The sequence below is a fragment of the Dipteris shenzhenensis genome, chromosome 28 (assembly GCF_047967505.1).
Source record: "Dipteris shenzhenensis isolate YYH24624 ecotype China chromosome 28, Dip_SZ_1.0, whole genome shotgun sequence".
Lineage (NCBI taxonomy): Eukaryota > Viridiplantae > Streptophyta > Polypodiopsida > Gleicheniales > Dipteridaceae > Dipteris > Dipteris shenzhenensis.
The window spans coordinates 2,789,633-2,809,890 of NC_141623.1; the positions used below are offsets into that span (position 1 = coordinate 2,789,633).

General features: G+C 48.4%; 1 protein-coding gene across 1 annotated transcript in view; it reads right to left on the reverse strand.

Moving 5' to 3' along the window:
• Positions 1-20,258, reverse strand: part of LOC147883043 (Transducin/WD40 repeat-like superfamily protein) — a 108,190-nt gene that overhangs the window by 20,034 nt on the left and 67,898 nt on the right. The window contains exon 10 of the mRNA XM_087399717.1: positions 20,129-20,181. Within this exon, the coding sequence (XP_087255843.1) occupies positions 20,129-20,181 (53 nt within the window). The remainder of the gene's footprint in view (positions 1-20,128; positions 20,182-20,258) is intronic.

A 20,258-nucleotide genomic window follows, 5' to 3' on the forward strand; every position in this document is an offset into this window, starting at 1 on the left:
GCTTGTTAGAGAGTACACTTATTTGGGGGCAGTTTTCAGGGGACCGGTCGTCATCATGACATATGCAGCACGAGATAGGATTAGTAAAGGATATGCTTCGTTGGCTCATCTTGAGCGTCAGTGTTTTCAGTCCCACTTTCAGCATCCCGATACGAAATCCTTGCTTTTTGATACATTGGTGAGACCAGCTGCGATGTATGCAGCTCCTTTCTGGGCAGGAGACCTCGGCGCTGCAGATTGGAGACGAGTAGAGAGGTTACAGATCATCATGTTCTCTCGGCTCATTAGGGCCAAGGCTACAGTTCCGCACGAGATCATGCTAGCAGAGTTTGGAGCTACTCCCCTTGCATTGGATGCAGCGTTTCAGTCGGTCATGTATCTGCACAGGGTCAGGGAGTTTGGAGACTCAGCAGCAGGCAGAGCTCGGTTGCCATGGTTAGCACTTGCATCTTCTATGGAGTTGGCACGATCAGGGACCCGATACTGCTGGTACTTCAGACTCACTAGATGGCTCACATCCCTTGGACTAGACATGGATAGACTGCCTCCGTTCCGATACAGCATAGATGCCCCTCATCTCGAGTTGACTCGCCACGAGCTTAGCCAGGTCACGAGAGCAGACTTGCTGCAGCTTCATACGTATCGCACTTGGATTTATCCCACGCAGCTTCCGGTGAAGATGGTCACATATCGTGACCACTTCCTTCGGATCTCAGAGGATGGATTTGTCATCCCACCAGGCTATACAGGTACCCACATGTCCCACTCACTGAGGATTGCCCTCGGCCAGCTTAGAGTCTCTTCGCATCAGCTCGAGATAGAGGCTGGTAGGATGCGACGCATGGAGGATGGACGGCGACCAGGCCGAGAGACCAGGATCTGCCCTTGTTGCACCATGGGAGAGGTGGAGTCAGAGGAGCACTTCATTTGCAGATGCCCGCTATATTATGAGATCAGAGGTAGATTCCACTGTCTCTTCACGGATGGCTTTGGACCTCTCTCACGAGTGATGGACTACGAGGATCAGCATTGCCTAGCCCTTTATGTCAGGGAGGCCACTATGCTTCGGCGAGACTACCTCAGAGAGCACAGACCGGAGCGTGATAGAGCCCAGCCTCATAGAGCTTAGGCACACGCCATACCAGAGGACAGAGACCAGGAGGAGCACGAGGACGGCAGAGCCCACACAGGACACATGCCTCCACCATGTGGATGTACATATGAGATGGTTTGTAGACGCCGCAGGATCTTGTTACATAGGGGACGTACTCGCCGCTTCATCTCCAGACGATCCAGGATGATGGCAGCATTTCGGAGGAGACTCACTCATGGAGATCTCGCCCCACCAGCCGCTCACCTCACTTTTGCCCAGATTTGTACTCTCATAGCAGGAGGCAGAGTCGATGGACAGGATTTCCAGTATTATTTTGGTTCTCAGACTCCGTGACACCTGGACTTGTATCTTTGCATTGGCATATTGTGCTCATCCCCCCCATTTTGCACCCGGGGGCGGTTTCCTTGCATCTAGTTTACTCTGTATTTAGGCTCAGATTTGACATTATGTACTTTCACTTGCATTATATTGCGTAGCACTTAGATGATATTCGACGATGCCTCTTCTTTGGGGCACGTTGATTTTGTGCTATCTTGTATGCAGAGTTCTTGATGTCCCATGGGCCCATTTTGGCCTCTAGTGGACAATAATACACTTTCTTTCTTTCTTTCTTTCTCTCTCTCTCTCTCTCTCTCACCCTCTATTGAGAAAAGGGCTAAGTATGAGTACTATTGTACACATATCAATCCCATCTATTGGGACACCTACTCCAAGGAGGAAGATAATGCACAAAAGTACATAACTATACCCATACCTGCAAATGCAAGAAGAAGTATTGCACTCATCCGCACCCGATCACACACTTTGGAGGTAGAGAAAGGTGCTTGGGGAGATGTCTCAAGGGAACAAAGATTTTGCAAGTTATGTGACCAAGAACAAGTAGAGACAGAGGCACATGTCCTCCTTACATGCCCACGATATGCATGCATAAGGAGGGACTTTAACAACATTACAAAGGAACACGACACCCTCGCAAGCTTGCTTTCACATACCCATATAGCCACTCTGGGCAATTTTATTGCCAAGATTCTTCAATATCGGGAATGTTGTATTACTCAATGTATTTCAGAATAGTTGTTTTCCTACCCCTTCCATAAAAGAAGGAAGACACTTGTATTGTGATTTTCATGGGTCCCATGGGTCGGTTTCTCGGCCCCCAGAGGACGGTAATACATTCTTCTTCTTCTTCTTCTTCTCACCCTCTCACCCTCTCGTCACCTGTGAGCTGCTGCTGCGTGGGGCTACTATTGCTACGTCACCTGTGGCTGTCACCTGTGAGCTGCTGCTGCGTGGGGCTACTATTGCTACGTCACCTGTGGCTGCACCATCGACGCTCCCCTCCGTTGGGAACTGCCGTGGCTACGCTACGCCAACGTAACCCCTCTACCATCGACGCCCCCCCTCTCTCTCTCTCGTCGCTCACCCCTCCCGCTCACCCCTCCGCCCAACCCCCCGGCTCACCCCTCCGCTCACCCCCCACAGCCCTCACAGCCCGCCCCCCCTCCGCTCAGTCCCCCGCCCACTCCTCCGCTCACCCCTCCGCTCACCCCCCGCACACCCCCCCCGCTCAGCCCCCACAGCCCTCACAGCCCCTCGCTCAACCCCCCCGCTCAGCCCCCCCCCCTCGCTCACCCCCCCGCTCACCCCCTCGCACTTGCAGCCCCGACCCCTTTTTTTTTTTTTTTCCGGGCGCAGCCCCAACCCCCCTTTTTTTTTTTTTTTTTTTTTTTCGGGCGCAGCCCCAACCCCCCCCTCTTGGGAGCAGCCCCAACCCCATCTTTTCTTTTTAATTTTAAAATCTCTCTCTCTCTCTCTCTCTCTCTCTCTCTCTCTTTCTCTCTCTCTCTCATCGCGCATTGGCAGCGCTCGCCATCTCCCGCTTTTCAATGTTGCCGGCTTCCCGTAATTAAAAATGGCCGACACCGTCAAACATGTTACAGAAGCAGCAACAGCAGCAACATCAATGGCCGCCACGACCGAGATGCTGCACTATAGTAGAAGAGGACTCGCATCTTCTACAAAGGATAGCGCACTGCCCGCACTTGCCGCACTCCCAGTCGCAGGTACACTGGTTTCAGCTCCATTGTCTCATCTTCCGCCCAGCGCAGTGCCCGCACTCCCAGTCGCAGGTTCACCGGTTTCAGCTCCATTATCTCATCTTCCGCCCATAGCTACTTTGTACCCGCAGTTTTTTTCACCCCTCCCCTCTCAGGTTCCTTCTTCTCCTACCCCTTCTCCACCCTTTTTTCTCTCCCTCTCACAGCCCTCTGTCACCTCTTCCCCTTTGTTGTCTATTTTACCTACTTTGCCAGAGGTTACCTCCTCCTCATCCTCTCTACAGACTTTACCCATCCCCTCCTCTCCTTCCCCGGTACCCGTTTTCTCTCCCCCTTTCCAGCCTTCTCCTTCATCCCCGCTACCCACCTTACCAGTTTCCCCCCTGTCTCCCTCTCTGTCTCCTTCCATGCCTTGCACTGTTTGTCCTTGCCGCCACATCCTGCCAGAGCTTCAGCACTTTGAGACCCATCTCTGAGCTGCACTTCAGATGCTTCACAGGAAGGACGAGACCATTTCTCTACTTACGGCTCAGGTTGCATCTCTTGCTGATCGAGTGACACAGCAGGATCGGGAGGTATTATCTATTAGGACAGATCTTCAGGTCTTACAGGCGACCCATAGGACTCTTGCTGGAGAGATTCATGGACACACAGAGCGAGTGCAGCAGATCGAGACTCGCGTTCAGCACATGGATACATCTCCCACTACAGCAGTAGCAGCGGTTGAGGAGCTTTTGACCTCCCTTCAGACAGAGGTCCAGAGAGCCACAGAGTGGGTGGATGTCGTCCGCCGTCAGCCATCACAGCCTCAGAGATCTACTGTATCAGCTACATTGGTCGAGTCACAGCAGAGGGCCACAAAGGCCCTCAACATTCGCATTCGTGGTATCTTACCCTCGGCGACAGAGTCCACGATGACACAGGCTGTGACCTTTGTCTCTCAGACATTGGGAGTACAGGATCATGGCATTGTAGGAGCATATAGAGTCGGGAGGGATCCTACTAGAGAGCAGCCCCTCATTATCAGATTCAGAGATGCCCAGGCACGTCTAGCTGCCCTCAGGAGGAGAGGGACACTCAGAGACCACCCACAGATTTCCATGGACGAGGATCTGACTCAGATACAGGTTGAGGAGCGCAAGGCGCTCATGCCTCAGAGAGATGCAGCCCGAGCTCAGGGCAAGTGGGCAGTGATTAGGGATGGCAGACTCATCACAGGCACCTTGAGGGCACCTTGAGGCGTGCTCCCACAATGCTTAGAGATGGCAGACCAGCAGATACAGCCCCACCTCCACCTCCTGCCCCGTCCGCTTGACGGGACAGGGCCCATGGGACACACCACCCGTCAGATAGTCTACGCATCGCTGTATGGAACTGCAATGGTTCTTTTACAGCACAACCAGGCAATCTACGGGGGGCATTCTTTGGGAGAGATATCATCTTTTTCACGGAGACACACGAGAGTCCAGAGAGACCTTTGCCACGAGTGACAGGGTATACATGGAGATCTGCCTTCAGGCAGCACGCCCGGACATTTGGAGTGAGAGGATCTGGAGGAGTGGCCATTTTGTACAGAGAGCATCTCGATCGGATCATCACAGTGGAGAGAGCAGATTCACATGCCCGATTCTTGTGGGTACGCATCTGCCGCAGGGCCCCTCAGCGAGATCTTTTTATTGCAGTTTGCTACTTCCCCCCGGCGCAGTCGATCTATTCTTCCACTGGACCAGGCCAGTCCATATTTGAGGATCTCTCAGCGGACATTGCAGATTTTTCACGTCGCGGAGAAGTCATCCTTTTAGGAGACTTCAACGCGAGGACCTCAGACAGACAGGCCCTCACTTATGACTTCATGGAGGATCCGGTCATACTCCCAGCATTTCACGATGATAGCCTCTGTCGGACTTCATCAGACTGCACAGTACAGCCCACAGATCAGGGACGTCAGCTACTGGAGCTCCTCACCTCGCACAGTATGGTCATTTATAACGGCTTGTCAAGGTGGCCACAGTCTTCCATGCCTACATTCTCTTCTGCTTCTGGGCGTGGTACTAGCGTGATCGACTACATCATAGGTCCCCCGACTCTAGTCCCTTCCATCCATAGCCTTACTGTTAGCCCCTTCATGCCCTCTGCCGACCATGCACTCATCCACTTTACTTTGACTCATGTCTCCCATGACCCACCTCCCCCTCGTTATCACGACCGCCAACCCTACTATGAGGTTCATTTCAACCACCAGTTCGATGATGTATATAGCCAAAACCTCAGCCGCCTACTCCGTCCTCATCTATTAGATGCTCTACCATCCACGCGAGACCGGTGGGAACTTGTACATACTTCACTCGTTTCTGCCGCTCACATGTCGTTCCCTGCCACGTGTCATTCGTCTAGTCCCCCACCGGTTGGTCTTGTTCCTTGCAACGGTTGGTATGACGAGGAGTGTAAGGAACTCCGCAGGAAACTTAACCTTGAGACCAAGGAGAAGTCTCCCCTCCTTGCCGAAACCAAGAGAGACTACAAGTGGTTGGTTAGGCGCAAGAAACGCCAATTTCTAGCACGGAATGAGGAGGAACTGAGAAGCTTGCTTTTCAGCTGTGACTCCAAGGAATTCTGGAGAAAATTCCTCCGCTCGAAGTCTCAGAGCCCCCTCACTGATCCACGTGTCTGGTCTGCATATACTTCAGCTCTATACGATGTTCCAGATCAGCCAGAGATCGATTTATCCCACTCCCCTAGGCCAGCTTCATCTAGTCTCTTCACACCAGAGAGTGTCCGTGTAGCAGTCCACCGATTGAAGAACGGGAGAGCTAAGGATCATGATGGATTGCAAGCGGAGTATGTAATCCATGGGATTGATACCTTAGCTTTTGTTCTCTCCCGTCTCTTCAATGAGTCTGTTTGTACAGGCCTACCACAGTCCTGGTTAGGCAATACCATAGTACCTATCCACAAGTCGGGGGACCCTATGGAGCCGTCGAATTACAGGACCATCATGATTGGCCACGTTATGGCCAAGATCTATGCATCAGTTTTGGAAAGCCGTATAAATGACCATGCCGAGACGACAGGACTCAGAGCCAGAGGGCAGGCTGGATTTCGCAGGGATCATTCGACGCTTGACCACATTCTCACACTCAGGGCACTAGTAGAGGAGGCGAAGTCACGAAGGCAACGGCTTTATTGTTGCTTCGTAGACTTCAGGAAGGCATTTGATACAGTTCCGCGATTCAGATTGTTTCAGAGGATTCGCGAGATGGGCTTCAGTGGAGAAACACAGTGGGCTATCATGGCTTTGTATGAGAGGGTCACTGGTCGGGTTCGGACACGTGAGGGGCTCTCAGAGGAGGTATGCAGCACGATTGGGGTGAAGCGGGGTTGCCCGCTCTCTCCTACTCTCTTTGGACTATATATTGATGAGCTAGAGATGTTCGTACAGATGACAGGCGGTGTGGGCTCTACTCTCTCAGGATCCTCCATTCCTATCCTCCTGTATGCGGACGATGTGGTTCTCATTTCCTCTACTGCTCAGGGCCTCCAGGCACATATTGAGGCACTCCACAGGTTTTGCCAGGACAGGGGATTGACCGTAAACCTTGGCAAGACCAAGGTTATGGTTTTCAACACCTCTGATCGTATCTACAGCACGGATGAGTTTTGCTTCACTTATGACGGACAGCCCATTGAGCTTGCTAGAGAGTATACTTATTTGGGGACAGTTTTCAGGGGACCGATCTTTACCATGACATATGCAGCACGAGATAGGATTAGTAAAGGGTATGCTTCGTTGGCTCATCTTGAGCGTCAGTGTTTTCAGTCCCACTTTCAGCATCCCGATACGAAATCCCTGCTATTTGACACATTGGTGAGACCAGCTGCGATGTATGCAGCTCCTTTCTGGGCAGGAGACCTTGGCGCTGCAGATTGGAGACGAGTAGAGAGGTTACAGATCATCATGTTCTCTCGGCTCATTAGGGCCAAGGCTACAGTTCCGCACGAGATCATGCTAGCAGAGTTTGGAGCTACTCCCCTTGCATTGGATGCAGCGTTTCAGTCGGTCATGTATTTGCACAGGGTTAGGGAGTTTGGAGACTCAGCAGCAGGCAGGGCTCGGTTGCCATGGTTAGCACTTGCATCTTCTATGGAGTTGGCACGATCTGGGGCCCGATACTGCTGGTACTTCAGACTCACTAGGTGGCTCACATCTCTTGGACTAGACATGGATAGACTGCCTCCCTTCCGATACAGCATAGATGCCCCTCATCTCGAGTTGACTCGCCACGAGCTTAGTGAGGTCATGAGAGCAGACTTGCTGCAGCTTCATACGTACCGCACTTGGATTTATCCCACGCAGCTTCCGACGAAGATGGCCACATATCGTGACCACTTCCTTCGGATCTCAGAGGATGGATTTGTCATTCCACCAGGCTACACAGGTATCCACATGTCCCACTCACTGAGGATTGCCCTTGGCCAGCTTAGAGTCTCTTCGCATCAGCTCGAGATAGAGGCTGGTAGGATGCGACGCATGGAGGATGGACGGCGTCCAGGCCGAGAGACCAGGATCTGCCCTTGTTGCACCATGGGAGAGGTGGAGTCAGAGGAGCACTTCATTTGCAGATGCCCGCTATATTATGAGATCAGAGGGAGATTCCACTGTCTCTTCACGGATGGCTTTGGACCTCTCTCACGAGTGATGGATTATGAGGATCAGCATTGCCTAGCTCTTTATGTCAGGGAGGCCACTATGCTTCGACGACACTACCTCAGAGACCATCAGCACAGACCGGAGCGTGATAGAGCCCAGCCCGATAGAGCTCAGACACACGCTATACCAGATGACAGGTATCAGGAGGAGCACGAGGAGGTCAGAACTCACACAGGACACATGCCTCCACCCTGTGGATGTACATATGAGATGGTTTGTAGACGCCGCAGGATCTTGTTACATAGGGGACGTACTCGCCGCTTCATCTCCAGACGATCCAGGATGATGGCAGCTTTTCGGAGGAGACTTACTCATGGAGATCTCGCCCCACCAGCCGCTCACCTCACTTTTGCTCAGATTTGTACTCTCATAGCAGGAGGCAGAGTCGATGGACAGGATTTCCAGTATTATTTTGGTTCTCAGACTCCGTGATACATGGACTTGTATCTTTGCATTGACATATTGTACTTATCCCCCCATTTTGCACCCAGGGGCGGTTTCCTTGCATCTAGCTTACTTTGTATTTAGGCTCGGATTTGACAGTATGTACTTTCACTTGCATTGTATTGCGTAGCACTTAGATGATATTCGACGATGCCTCTTCTTTGTGGCACGTTGATTTTGTGCTATCTTGTACGCAGAGTTCTTGATGTCCCATGGGCCCATTTTGGCCTTTAGTGGACAATAATACAATTTCTTTCTTTCTTTCTTTCTCTCTGCTGGTACTTCAGACTCACTAGGTGGCTCACATCTCTTGGACTAGACATGGATAGCCTGCCTCCCTTCCGATACAGCATAGATGCCCCTCATCTCCAGTTGACTCGCCACGAGCTTAGCCAGGTCACGAGAGCAGACTTGCTGCAGCTTCATACGTATCGCACTTGGATTTATCCCACGCAACTTCCGACGAAGATGGCCACATATCGTGACCACTTCCTTCGGATCTCAGAGGATGGATTTGTCATTCCACCAGGCTATACAGGTATCCACATGTCCCACTCACTGAGGATTGCCCTTGGCCAGCTTAGAGTCTCTTTGCATCAGCTCGAGATAGAGGCTGGTAGGATGTGACGCATGGAGGATGGACGGCGACCAGGCCGAGAGACCAGGATCTGCTATATTATGAGCTCAGAGGTAGATTCCACTGTCTCTTCACGGATGGCTTTGGACCTCTCTCACGAGTGATGGACTACGAGGATCAGCATTGCCTAGCTCTTTATGTCAGGGAGGCCACTATGCTTCGACGAGACTACCTCAGAGACCATCAGCACAGACCGGAGCGTGATAGAGCCCAGCCTGATAGAGCTCAGGCACACGCTATACCATAGGACAGAGACCAGGAGGAGCACGAGGAGGTCAGAGCTCACACAGAACACATGCCTCCACCCTGTGGATGTACATATGAGATGGTTTGTAGACGCCGCAGGATCTTGTTACATAGGGGACGTACTCGCCGCTTCATCTCCAAACGATCTAGGATGATGGCAGCTTTTCGGAGGAGACTTACTCATGGAGATCTCGCCCCACCAGCCGCTCACCTCACCTTTGCTCAGATTTGTACTCACATAGCAGGAGGCAGAGTCGATGGACAGGATTTCCATTATTATTTTGGTTCTCAGACTCCGTGACACCTGGACTTGTATCTTTGCATTGGCATATTGTACTCATCCCCCCATTTTGCACCCAGGGGCGGTTTCCTTGCATCTAGTTTACTTTGTATTTAGGCTCAGATTTGACATTATGTACTTTCACTTGCATTGTATTGCGTAGCACTTAGATGATATTCGACGATGCCTCTTCTTTGTGGCACGTTGATTTTGTGCTATCTTGTATGCAGAGTTCTTGATGTCCCATGGGCCCATTTTGGCCTTTAGTGGACAATAATACACTTTCTTTCTTTCTTTCTCTCTCTCTCTCTCTCTCTCTCTCTCTCTCTCTCTACCACAAGGCGACGCAGGCTACCTCGGTTGGCACTAGCATCTTCTATGGCATTAGCACCTCACGGTGATCAGAGATGGTACGCACTCACATGCAGATGGTTTGAGAGATTGGGTTTTCATATAGACAAGCTGCCACCCTTCCACTACAGCATTGACACTCTATCTATACCGTTCCAGGGCAAGGAATTCAACCCAATCATCCGGGACGATCTTCTACAACCACACATTCAAGGCTTGGCTAGCACAGACAGAGCTCCCTGTCTCAGGGCCTTGCATTACATCATTACATGTGTCATGGTCTAGACACCTCATAGCACTGCACTAAGTGTGCTTCACACAACACACACACACACATGATCATATGATTGCTAGAGCAAGCCCTTGATCACACAATTCCCAACATACCCCCTTCAAGGGTTTGCCTCTTGCTATGTCAAGGATACATCTAGTCACATAGTTTCACATGCCATCTCATGGTGGTCAAGGATAAATCTATGGCTAGGATCTCATGCTAGCAAAGGTGCCCAAGGGTCAAGGTTTACAAAATGGGATAGACCCCCCCCCAAATGGTTATCTCCCTTGCATGTACAAGGATTAATCTTAGGCCTTTGTGTGAACCTAGTTTCTCATGTCTGCAAGAGGTACGATGGAGGCAAATACATATCACATGGCCTACATCATGTGGTGACCATAAGTGATTTACAAAGACGAGAAAACACATTAACATTCTTTTTGCAGTACTACTCCAGGCAGAGAACTTCAAAATTGACTACATTACCAAGTGATGATAAAAGTTCAAAGATATTGAACTTTAAAAAATAAAATCTTGATTTTCTTCTACCATAAATTTTGTGACTTCATTTGCTGATGGAGTTCTCTCTTCAACCAGATTTGCCATGCTTTTCTTCTTCTCATTGCAAAACTTCTCAGAGTGATTGTTTTTTGCCACAATAAGTGCAAGGATTGATCTTATAGCAATCTTTTTCAAGATGATTAGTCTTTCCAAAATGCTTGCATGCTTTGTACTTGCTTTTTGATGAAAACTTCACTACAAGTGCTTGAGTTTGCTCTTCACCCTTCCTTGAAGTCTTCTTTCTCTCTTCTTCTTGTAGAGCACTGATGATGCCTTCTAGTGTTGGTTGGGGAAGATTCTTCAAGGTAGTCACAATATAGTCAAAATCTTGAGGCACACTCTTCAAGAGCACATCCATTGCATCATCTTCAATGACTAGGGAGTTGATTGGGGTCAATTGTGTCATAAGACTCCTCATAGTGTTAACATGAGCTGCAACAGTGTCTCCATCCATCTTAAGTTCAAAGAACTTAATTTTCAAATTCAACTTACAAGTATGAGAGCTAGCACCAAATAACACATCTAACTTATGCCAAGGCTCCAAAGGGGATTCCAAATCTGAAATATGATGCACATAATCATCTCCCAATCCTAATGCAATAATTGCATAAGCTTTCTCTAGTCTTTTAGCAACTACTGCTCATGTAGTTGAAGTAGAGTCACTTGCCTTCCCTTTACCTTTGGTTGTGGTGGATTCACCTTCTTGTGATTATTGATTCCCTAGCTTGACCAAATCCCACAAATTCTCCTTCATAAGCACAACTTTGATTTTCATTGCCGAGTGTGGAAACCTTGGCCATTGAACTTGTCTATCTTAAAGGCAGCCATGAGAGGGTCTTACCTTTATAATCAGGCAATGTCTACTCTCTTACAGATGGTCAATCTTCTTAACAAAGAAGTCTCCCTCACCATACCAATGCAAGTTATTGGCTAGGTACTCCAAAAATCCTAAATTCTTGGCATAAAAATATCCAGTAGGCTTTTCCCAAAGTCTCTTGGAAGGAGTTTTCTTAACCTTGATCTTTGCCCTTCTTGTTGACTTGGACTTCTTCACATAGTCCTCATTATAAGAGCCATAAGAGCTAGTCCTGTTTACCATTCAAATGCTCATTTAAAAAAAACATAGTGCATGTGTATCCAAATTTCTCATCTTCAAATCAAGGAAGGTAGCTACGATGGAATAAAACACTAAAGGAGAGTATTTGGACCAAAATATCAGCATCAATTGAGAGATAAGTAACTAATGGCATATAGTCAAGGATTTCGTCGGAATTTTGCGACAAATCGGCAGACGGTTGTCTTGTCGGCATGCGCAATAGAGACAAGCATTGCTTAATTCCACCGGGTCAGAGATTTGCCCCAAGATGAGGATCTTCAGCTTAGAGGGCTTGGAAAATGGCGCAACACATGAAAAGAACAAAGCTTAGCAAGATTTTGAGAGAGAGGATGCAAAAAGGGTAAGAAGGTGGAGAGTGGAGAAGAAGATGATGAGGTGGCATTTTGGAGCTAGAGTAGGCTAGGGGCACGAGGTGGCTCTGATACCACATGTTGGGGAGTGGGAGAGCATTATGAAGAGAGTGTGGGAACCAAAGAATGAAATGTTCCATTGATTTGAAAGGAAAGCCTCTCTTTTATAGAGTGAGAGAGAGGGTGGCCTAAATCATAGGCACCTCTCCTACATTAAAGGAGATAACTCCTACATCATAGGAACTCCTAAATCAAAGGCACCTCCCCAAGTGGGAGCCTTGCATTACATCATCACCTGTGTCATGGTCTAGACACCTCATAGCACTAAGTGTGCTTCACACAACACACACACACACACACACATGATCATATGACAGCTAGAGCAAGCCCTTGATCACACAATTCCCAACAAGTCGTATCTGCACATTGTGTGAGCGCCATGAGGTGGAATCAGAGTAGCACTTTTGTTCCTGTTGCCCATTCTACTATGAGATTCGTGAACGATACCATTGCCTTTTCAGAGATGGATTCGATGGCCTCTCCAAACTCCTCCTATACCCAGACCAGAGATTCTTGGCAGCTTTTATTCACGAGGCAGTCCAACATAGAGATTGTCTCATCTCATCGAGGAGACAGGAGAAAGGGATTGTGCCCAGCCCATCCCAGAGTACGATCATAGAGTTCTTCTAGGCTGAGCAGGTTGCTATCCTAGCCACGATTAGCAAGAGAGGCAGAGACCCTGAGACCGAGACGCGACACACTCGACAGAGGACAGACACACAGATCACATTCACTGACATCTCTATTTTCAGACATGGGGTGCAGCCGGCCGAGGTTACAGTGGCACTCGTTAGACGTCGGGTAGCGGCCAGGAGGACACAACAGGTTACTCATCTAGATAGCAGACAACGATCCATTACGAGCTTCTTGCTTACACTACCCAGTCCACCTATGGGTGTATCTTGATGTTCTATATGCCTATTGTATTGTATTGGATCAGATTGTGTCTCCACATGAGGATGATGATGCCAGGATGGCTGCATAGGTTTATGGTGGACATGTACTATGATATCACTGACTATACCTACACAATTTTCTAGCATGGGTTAGGATGCTCGCTTTGTAGCTCCACCCTTTTGCTCATTGTATCAGGTTTTTCTTCAGTCTCATAGACCCATCGGTCTTTAGCATACTTTAATAAATTCTCTCTCTCTCTCTCTCTCTCTCTCTCTCTCTCTCTCTCATTCACTCTGAACATAGCTCAACGGGTTCAGAGATTGAGGAGGCCAGCAGTGATAAACCCTTTGTCTCCGTGCTTTGGGCTCCTCAATGACACCTTGAAGTGAACTTTGAGTCTTGGAGCTCTGCAAGCTTGCAAACCTAGGTGGCGAAGACTGATGCATAGATCCTAGACGTGACATGCCCACATAATGGTCATGTTGTTTTTCAGGCTCATGGGATCCCCTGCCTTGTAAATGGGAGTGATGGTATTAAGGGTCCAACTATGGGGGAAACCGGTGAACTGCCATATGCCATGCATTTGGTACATAGTCCCTCATGATCTTTGGCTCAACCATCATGTAGCTTCGGAGCTGTGTGATTGATGTCACTAGTGGTGAATTGTTCACTATAGGCCTTTGACACAGTGTCGAGGCCCACCTCATCATACGCTTGCAGGATCTCTAGGATACAATTAAGAGATCATTTATGCACTTAGGGCACTCGATTGGAGGGTCTCATGCATGGTTCATATCGCAACAAGGTGGACAGAGGAGATTGCGAGTAAGGATTGGGTTCAAACACGGTCGTCCATTATCACCAACTCTGTTTGGCCTCTACATCGACAAGCTTGAGACCTTCATCGAGACACTAGGAGGGGCATGCTCCTCTCTGAAGGTCTCCTTGTTTCTCCTATATGCAAACGATGTGGTCTTACTCTCCTCTTTAGTTGAGGGCCCCCAATGACACTTCGATGGACTACATACCTTTTGCAAGACATGATATGAAGCTCAAACTTGGTAAAGTCTCTTCTCTTTGATTCCTTGGTCTGCCTAGCGAGCACGTATGGCAATCCTTGTTGGGAGCCTGATCTATCAAATGTAGACTTGGCTCAGGTGGAGAGGCTCCAAGTTCTCTTATTATCATGCATGATCTACAGTAAGATGTTAGTCTCACATCATATCATTTTCAATCTAGGGTGGAGGAACCATAATCCCTGATTTGATGAAGATATGTGATCACCTAGAACATTGCATCAAGATGTAGTGGGGGATGCCCATACATGTAGATGGTTTGAGACCATATCGACAAATTACCCCCCTTTCAACATAAACTCGAGGTCCCCTCTGTTCTGCTCACCCACCACGAGGCTAAACAGGTTATCCAAGAGGATCTCATACAACTACACACATTCAAGACCCAATTAGCTTCTAGCGAGCTTCTTGTGGAGCTCAACATCTACAAAGATCACAGCTTGCGAATCTCAAAGGAGGGCTTCATCGGCCTGCCAGGCTACACACGGATCCACCTCCCCCATTCAGTGACCTACATGAGATTCAATTAGAGGAGCACTTTGCTTTCAGATGCCTTATGTACTATGAAATCAAAAGGTTGCTACCATTTTCTTTCAAGCATGGATTCAAACCCCTCTCCAACAACTTGTCTCAGAGATGTTTGGCAACTTTCATTCATGAGGTCGTACGACACAAAGACCAGCTACTCAAGGCACAAACAAGATCAAGGTGCTCAGTCAGCCCCACTCAGAGTGTGATCACAGAGCTTTTTTAGTCAGATAGCATCGACTAGCAGGCCCCAGGGAGATGAAGTCAGAGCAAGAGACACGATAGACCCGTCAATGTTGTCGTTGCACAAACTAGACCTCGGGATCTTCCCTCCATGTTCAGCATACTAGAGGCATGATTATCCGATGCAGGGCCATCCTCTACACCACAGCCTCTCTTTGCCACGACTCTCTTATCACTCAGCCACACATTTCAATACTCACAAACACTTTTTGTCACAGACTCCATACACTCCTTCATTCTCATTCTCACCCCTCCCCCACACGCCTACATCCACCTAGACACATTCTTTCATACACATCTTTCTCTCACACACTCACATCCACATAGAATCACATCATCAAGGACCAATTTCCCCCTCGGTCACTTGTGAACTAGCCTTGTGATAGCCAAGATGAGGACACATTTGGATGCTCCTTCATGACACGAGCTCAGGACCATAGATCTTGCTTTTAAAAAAGGCAAGTGCCTAGGTGATAATGTCATCATACTTACTTCTTCCTTACTCACTGAAATTCCATAAGGGCTACGATCACTTCAACATTCACAAGATTTGGGACAATGGTATCATGGTGTCTCTCTTTCTTAGAGGGAACCATTCATCTCATCCCAAAAGGGGGAGACTAAAGTCTTATTTCCCATGGCTAGCTCCCAAACTCCGCAATAAGCTCTGTTGGGATAGAGTTTTTAGCTTAGTAGATGACAGTGGGGGGGTTGTCTAACTCCATGAGAATCCTGTGGATGATACCCTCTTTGAAATGCTTATTGCATCTTCCTCCTAACTGATCCCAAATTGAGGCTTACTACCTTGGCGAAGATTTTGTAGGCAGTGCCAATCACAGCAAAGATGAGGACACATCACTAGGATTCCATAGGGGCTACCATCACTTCAACCTTCATGAGATTTAAGACAACGGTATCATGCTCGCCCTCTCTCTCTCTAAGGGACCCTATCATCTCATTTCCTAAGAAGAGGACAAAACATTTAGTTCCCATGAAGGCCTATCACTCTTCTTGGCATCGCCTACAAAATCCTAGCCAAGGGAGAAAGCTTCAAACTTGGCCCTTCCCTTGTGTGACACTCTTGTATAGGGAAGGAGCATATTTGAGAATATCTTCTCGTTTTGGCGAGTAGTTGATGTCTTTTGTTGTACTTTGAGAAGGCTTATGACAGAGTGGATTGAGGTTTCTCGAAAGGAACTCTACAACTTATGAGCTTCTCTGAGCCGTGGATCTTAGGTCCTTCTCTTGACCACTCAACTCAGAGTCAAATTTGTCACTCAGGGTGGCAAAGGAAATATGTTTCAAATATCTATATCCATCTGCTATGGCTGCCCCCTTGAACTCTTCATCGCTAAGGCCATGAGTCATTTTCTCTACTCATGTTAGGGTAATTCGCCCCCTGTCGCCCCTCGACTAATACTAATCAACCAATAAACATCATCGTGGGGACCTACTCATGACACATATTACTGGACTTTCCTTCCCATTACCAATGACAAGGAGCTTCTCAACGATGAGCTTGTAGATGGAACAATATATTCCTACATGACTTTCTTAGGAAATTACGATGCTTCAAGGCATCTTTGGAGCATTAATGCTTCTCAATAGGTGCACTCATGAACCTCCACACATCCATTGGATTTTGGGTCAGTGATATAGATAGAAAGCATGGGGGATTAAGCTTGGATTCACATGGATAAAGAGGGATACCATTGCCAAAATTTTGACATGCTAAGTAGGCTAAATGTGACCCCCACCTAACAGTTAGCTCTAGTTATGGAGAAGATTAAGCTTTTGCATGGTATGCCACTTCCTGTTGGTGCTTCTCACGCTCATGCATTGGCTAGTTATGGAGATTGATACAAAACTATTTGTGCTTACAATCTGTTGGTACACATGACAACACTAGGGGCATGACTAGCTCAATGCCTACCTTTAGTGCCCACCATATCCAAAAAGAGGTCTACACGCCTAGCCGACTCGAGCGCTAGTTCATCGGCCAGGGTGCAACCTCTCTAAGCTACTCGTCCGGACCTAAGACGATTCACTACTTATCTACAACGGAATATGTTGGTTCCAGACCCAGGCTACAAAACCAAACACTTGGCAAGGACCTCTTGAGACTCTTCGAGAAAATCACTCAAGCCCTTACAACTAAACCTTATGCTGTGCAAGCCTTCGACGAGATCTTTGCAAAGATTGGTCTCTCAAAAACACTCCTTACAAACTAGACAACTCTTCGTTAATTTTCAAAAATCCTCTGGGCTTGCTCTCAAATTTCTCGACAACATTGCAAGGCCCAGGCCTCACTGTCAGTAGAGAAGCCAACTAGAAAGTACTTGTGTGTCCATGAGTGATCCACAACTCCTTCCCCTACTGCCCCAACGACTTCTCCATCATCCTGAACATCTGACCCCTAATCATTAGATCAAAGAAAAGAGGGGTCCATTGCTCCCCCCTGTGGAGCTGAAGTTGAAGCCTAGAAAGGACATGATGAGCTCCCAATTGCAACAGTGGAACCACCTTTCCAGGGCTGCAAGATCAAAACTGATATCTCTAGTGCAAGCGGATAGTTGTCTGGAATGTAGATAGCTCCACAGCTCCAGCTGCTAGAACTTTTGTGGAAGGGGCTGTCCTGGGCGGCACTCAACCCTAGAGTCCAAGGGGAACACTCTTGTGCTGGCCTTGGGGAAGACTCACTCTAACCCTGCCAAGAAGAAAACTGGGGCCAAGATGAAAAAGTCACACTCTCACCAAGGGGCCTGAGTAGTAGAGCTAGACACTAAGTGGACGACGAGGCGGAGGAAGGAAAAGGGGGAGGGGGAGGGGGGAAAACAGCAGTGGGGAGGGGTGAGGAGTAAGTGATTGCAACAAACGAGAGAAGAGAGGGTAAAGCTGAGCGTGAGTATGGGAGGGGGGTGGGTAGTGAAGGTGATCTTTGGCCTTACTAGGGCAATAGAGACGAAGGGGGGCAGAGGAGGCGAGGACGAAGAGGAGAGCAGGGGAGTGGAAGGAGGAGGTGCTAGAGGGGGGAGGGGATACGAGGGTGGAGGGGGAGTGCAGGCTAAGTGACGCAGATGGGGGGGCTGATGAGAAGGGGCACCTCCCTTGAGCTTGAGCTAGGAGTGGATTCACGAACCAGGCGAGAGCCTTGGGGGGTGGTAGGAGAACCGAGACTATCGGAAGACCGAAGGAGACTTCCCCCTCAGGTGTCTGGGGCCAACCTATGGGAACATGCTCCTCTTGTAGCGCAGGGGCTGATAAGGGTGCCATCCCCATTTGCTGATAGCAACGTGCTTAGCATCTACGGTTCTTCACGGCACACTAACTTAGTTTCCTTTGATCCACCCAAGTCCATTGATCCACCCAAGTCCAAGCCCTCTCATCTAGAAGGCCCAACCGAAGGAGTCTCCGTCGCATTCGGTTATCTATTTGAGTGCGGAGGCATGACCCTCTTGCTATTGTCCTACATAACGGATAGGCGTAACGGATAGGCGGCGGTGCTACCTGTATTGCACGCGAGCCTCTTGCAAGGTGTCCCAATTGTCTCCAACGCAGGCACGGCCTTGGGAGTCTATAAACCTTGACCCTCTAATGCAAAGAGCCCCCATCCAAGGTCTCGAGGAAGATCTCCTCTGGTAGGGACCCTCGACACTTTGCTATCACCCTGAGTGGCAAGACTCCGTCATCCGCTAGAATGGAGATTGTTGTGGGCGGAGACTCTAGCACTGTGTGAAAGCATGCTCTGATAGAAGACAAAATGAAGCAGTACTCCTTCAGAAGGTCAGGGAACCTGAGGGTCACTAGAAAGTGTGGCACATGGTGTGTCCAATCCGTGTCGTCCATGGTAAAGCCATGGTACCACGTGATAAAGAAAACTAGATGTGGGTTGAGGCAAATCACACTCTGCTCCAACAGGGCCTGGATGATGTTGGGGGATCTCAATAGGAGAAGAAAGACACCTCTCTCATAGATGGTGACCTCTTGCATGTGGTCACCCTCTAGCGTCAAGTTCGCCAAGATCCAATCTCAAACTTGGCTCCTCATGGGCGGAGCCTATGATGCGACCCGCCAAAGCTCTATCCTACAAGGGGTGAACTGCAATCTGCACCTGCTACTTGTCCTCTGGGGGGAGGGAAATCCGAGCAGCTGTGGCAGTCAAGGGAGCTGCCATACCAGCCCCTCTGGCTAGACCAAGAGGTCACCACCTACATTCCCGAACGTGACAAAGCTAAGAGCTGCTTGGGCAAGCTTGAATAAGAGGCGCTCGAGACGAGAGAAGGGATGGATAAGATGCAAAAAAGGGGGTTTGCAGGCCGCAGCCACCCCAACAAAAAACCAGCAGAGAAGAAGAAAGGAACTAAGGTAGCTCGGGATACCTTGCGGCACCTCTGCCCACCAACACAAAGGTTGGCTCAAAGCAGGTAAAGAAGGAACTTGATCTAAGATATGGCATAATAGGGGATCATGCTATAAATCAAAAGAACGAAATTTGTCTCCCTTCAGCTTGTCTACTTTACTATATGTATCAAATTCCACTTGCATTAGAATCTATGTCCACTTTTTGCGATTTTCACTAATTGTGTTCATGCTTTGTCTTGGGCATTGGTGGACACTTCGGCTAAATTCCAACCACCATACTTTCACAAGGTTTCACAAGTGACTAAAGCGAAGGTGGACCCTTATAAGAGCAAGCCTTGGCAAAAAATAAGCGTGAAGAACACTTGGCTTGCATCTTTTTTTAACCACTACTGAGGAAAACCAAATTTTGCATGGCTAATGTGTTGATAGAGCAAAATTAGACGTCCCCTACAAAATAAAACTATCATATCAAGTATGCGATGGGGCAGCTCACCTAGCTAAGCGTAAGCTTTTGAGAGATGCAAAACCCACCTGAGACTTCAACTATCTTTACACAATAAAATAACTTAATGAGCAGCAATTGAGCTTGTTTGACTCATGCACAATTACATAAATGCAACATGCCCTTATCTTCAATGTTCACTATAAACATTTTGTTAGAACGCGTATCAACAAGCGGAAACAGCCATTTGGTACTTTCGTGAATATCAACTTCAAGACATTCTTCATGCATAGATACAAAGAGAAATACAAATTGAATTATAGGCAATCTTCACCATCCTGAGATACTTGAGTAAAGCTATGTCGCAAGTAAATGTCTTACTTGTATACAATTCCACTTGTGTTCCGCAAATCCCAACAAAGAATATGAGGATCCTGCACCACAACGAAAAGGAAATCGACATCACTCTCTCTCTCTCTCTCTCTCTCTCTCTCTCTCTCTCTTCCTACTT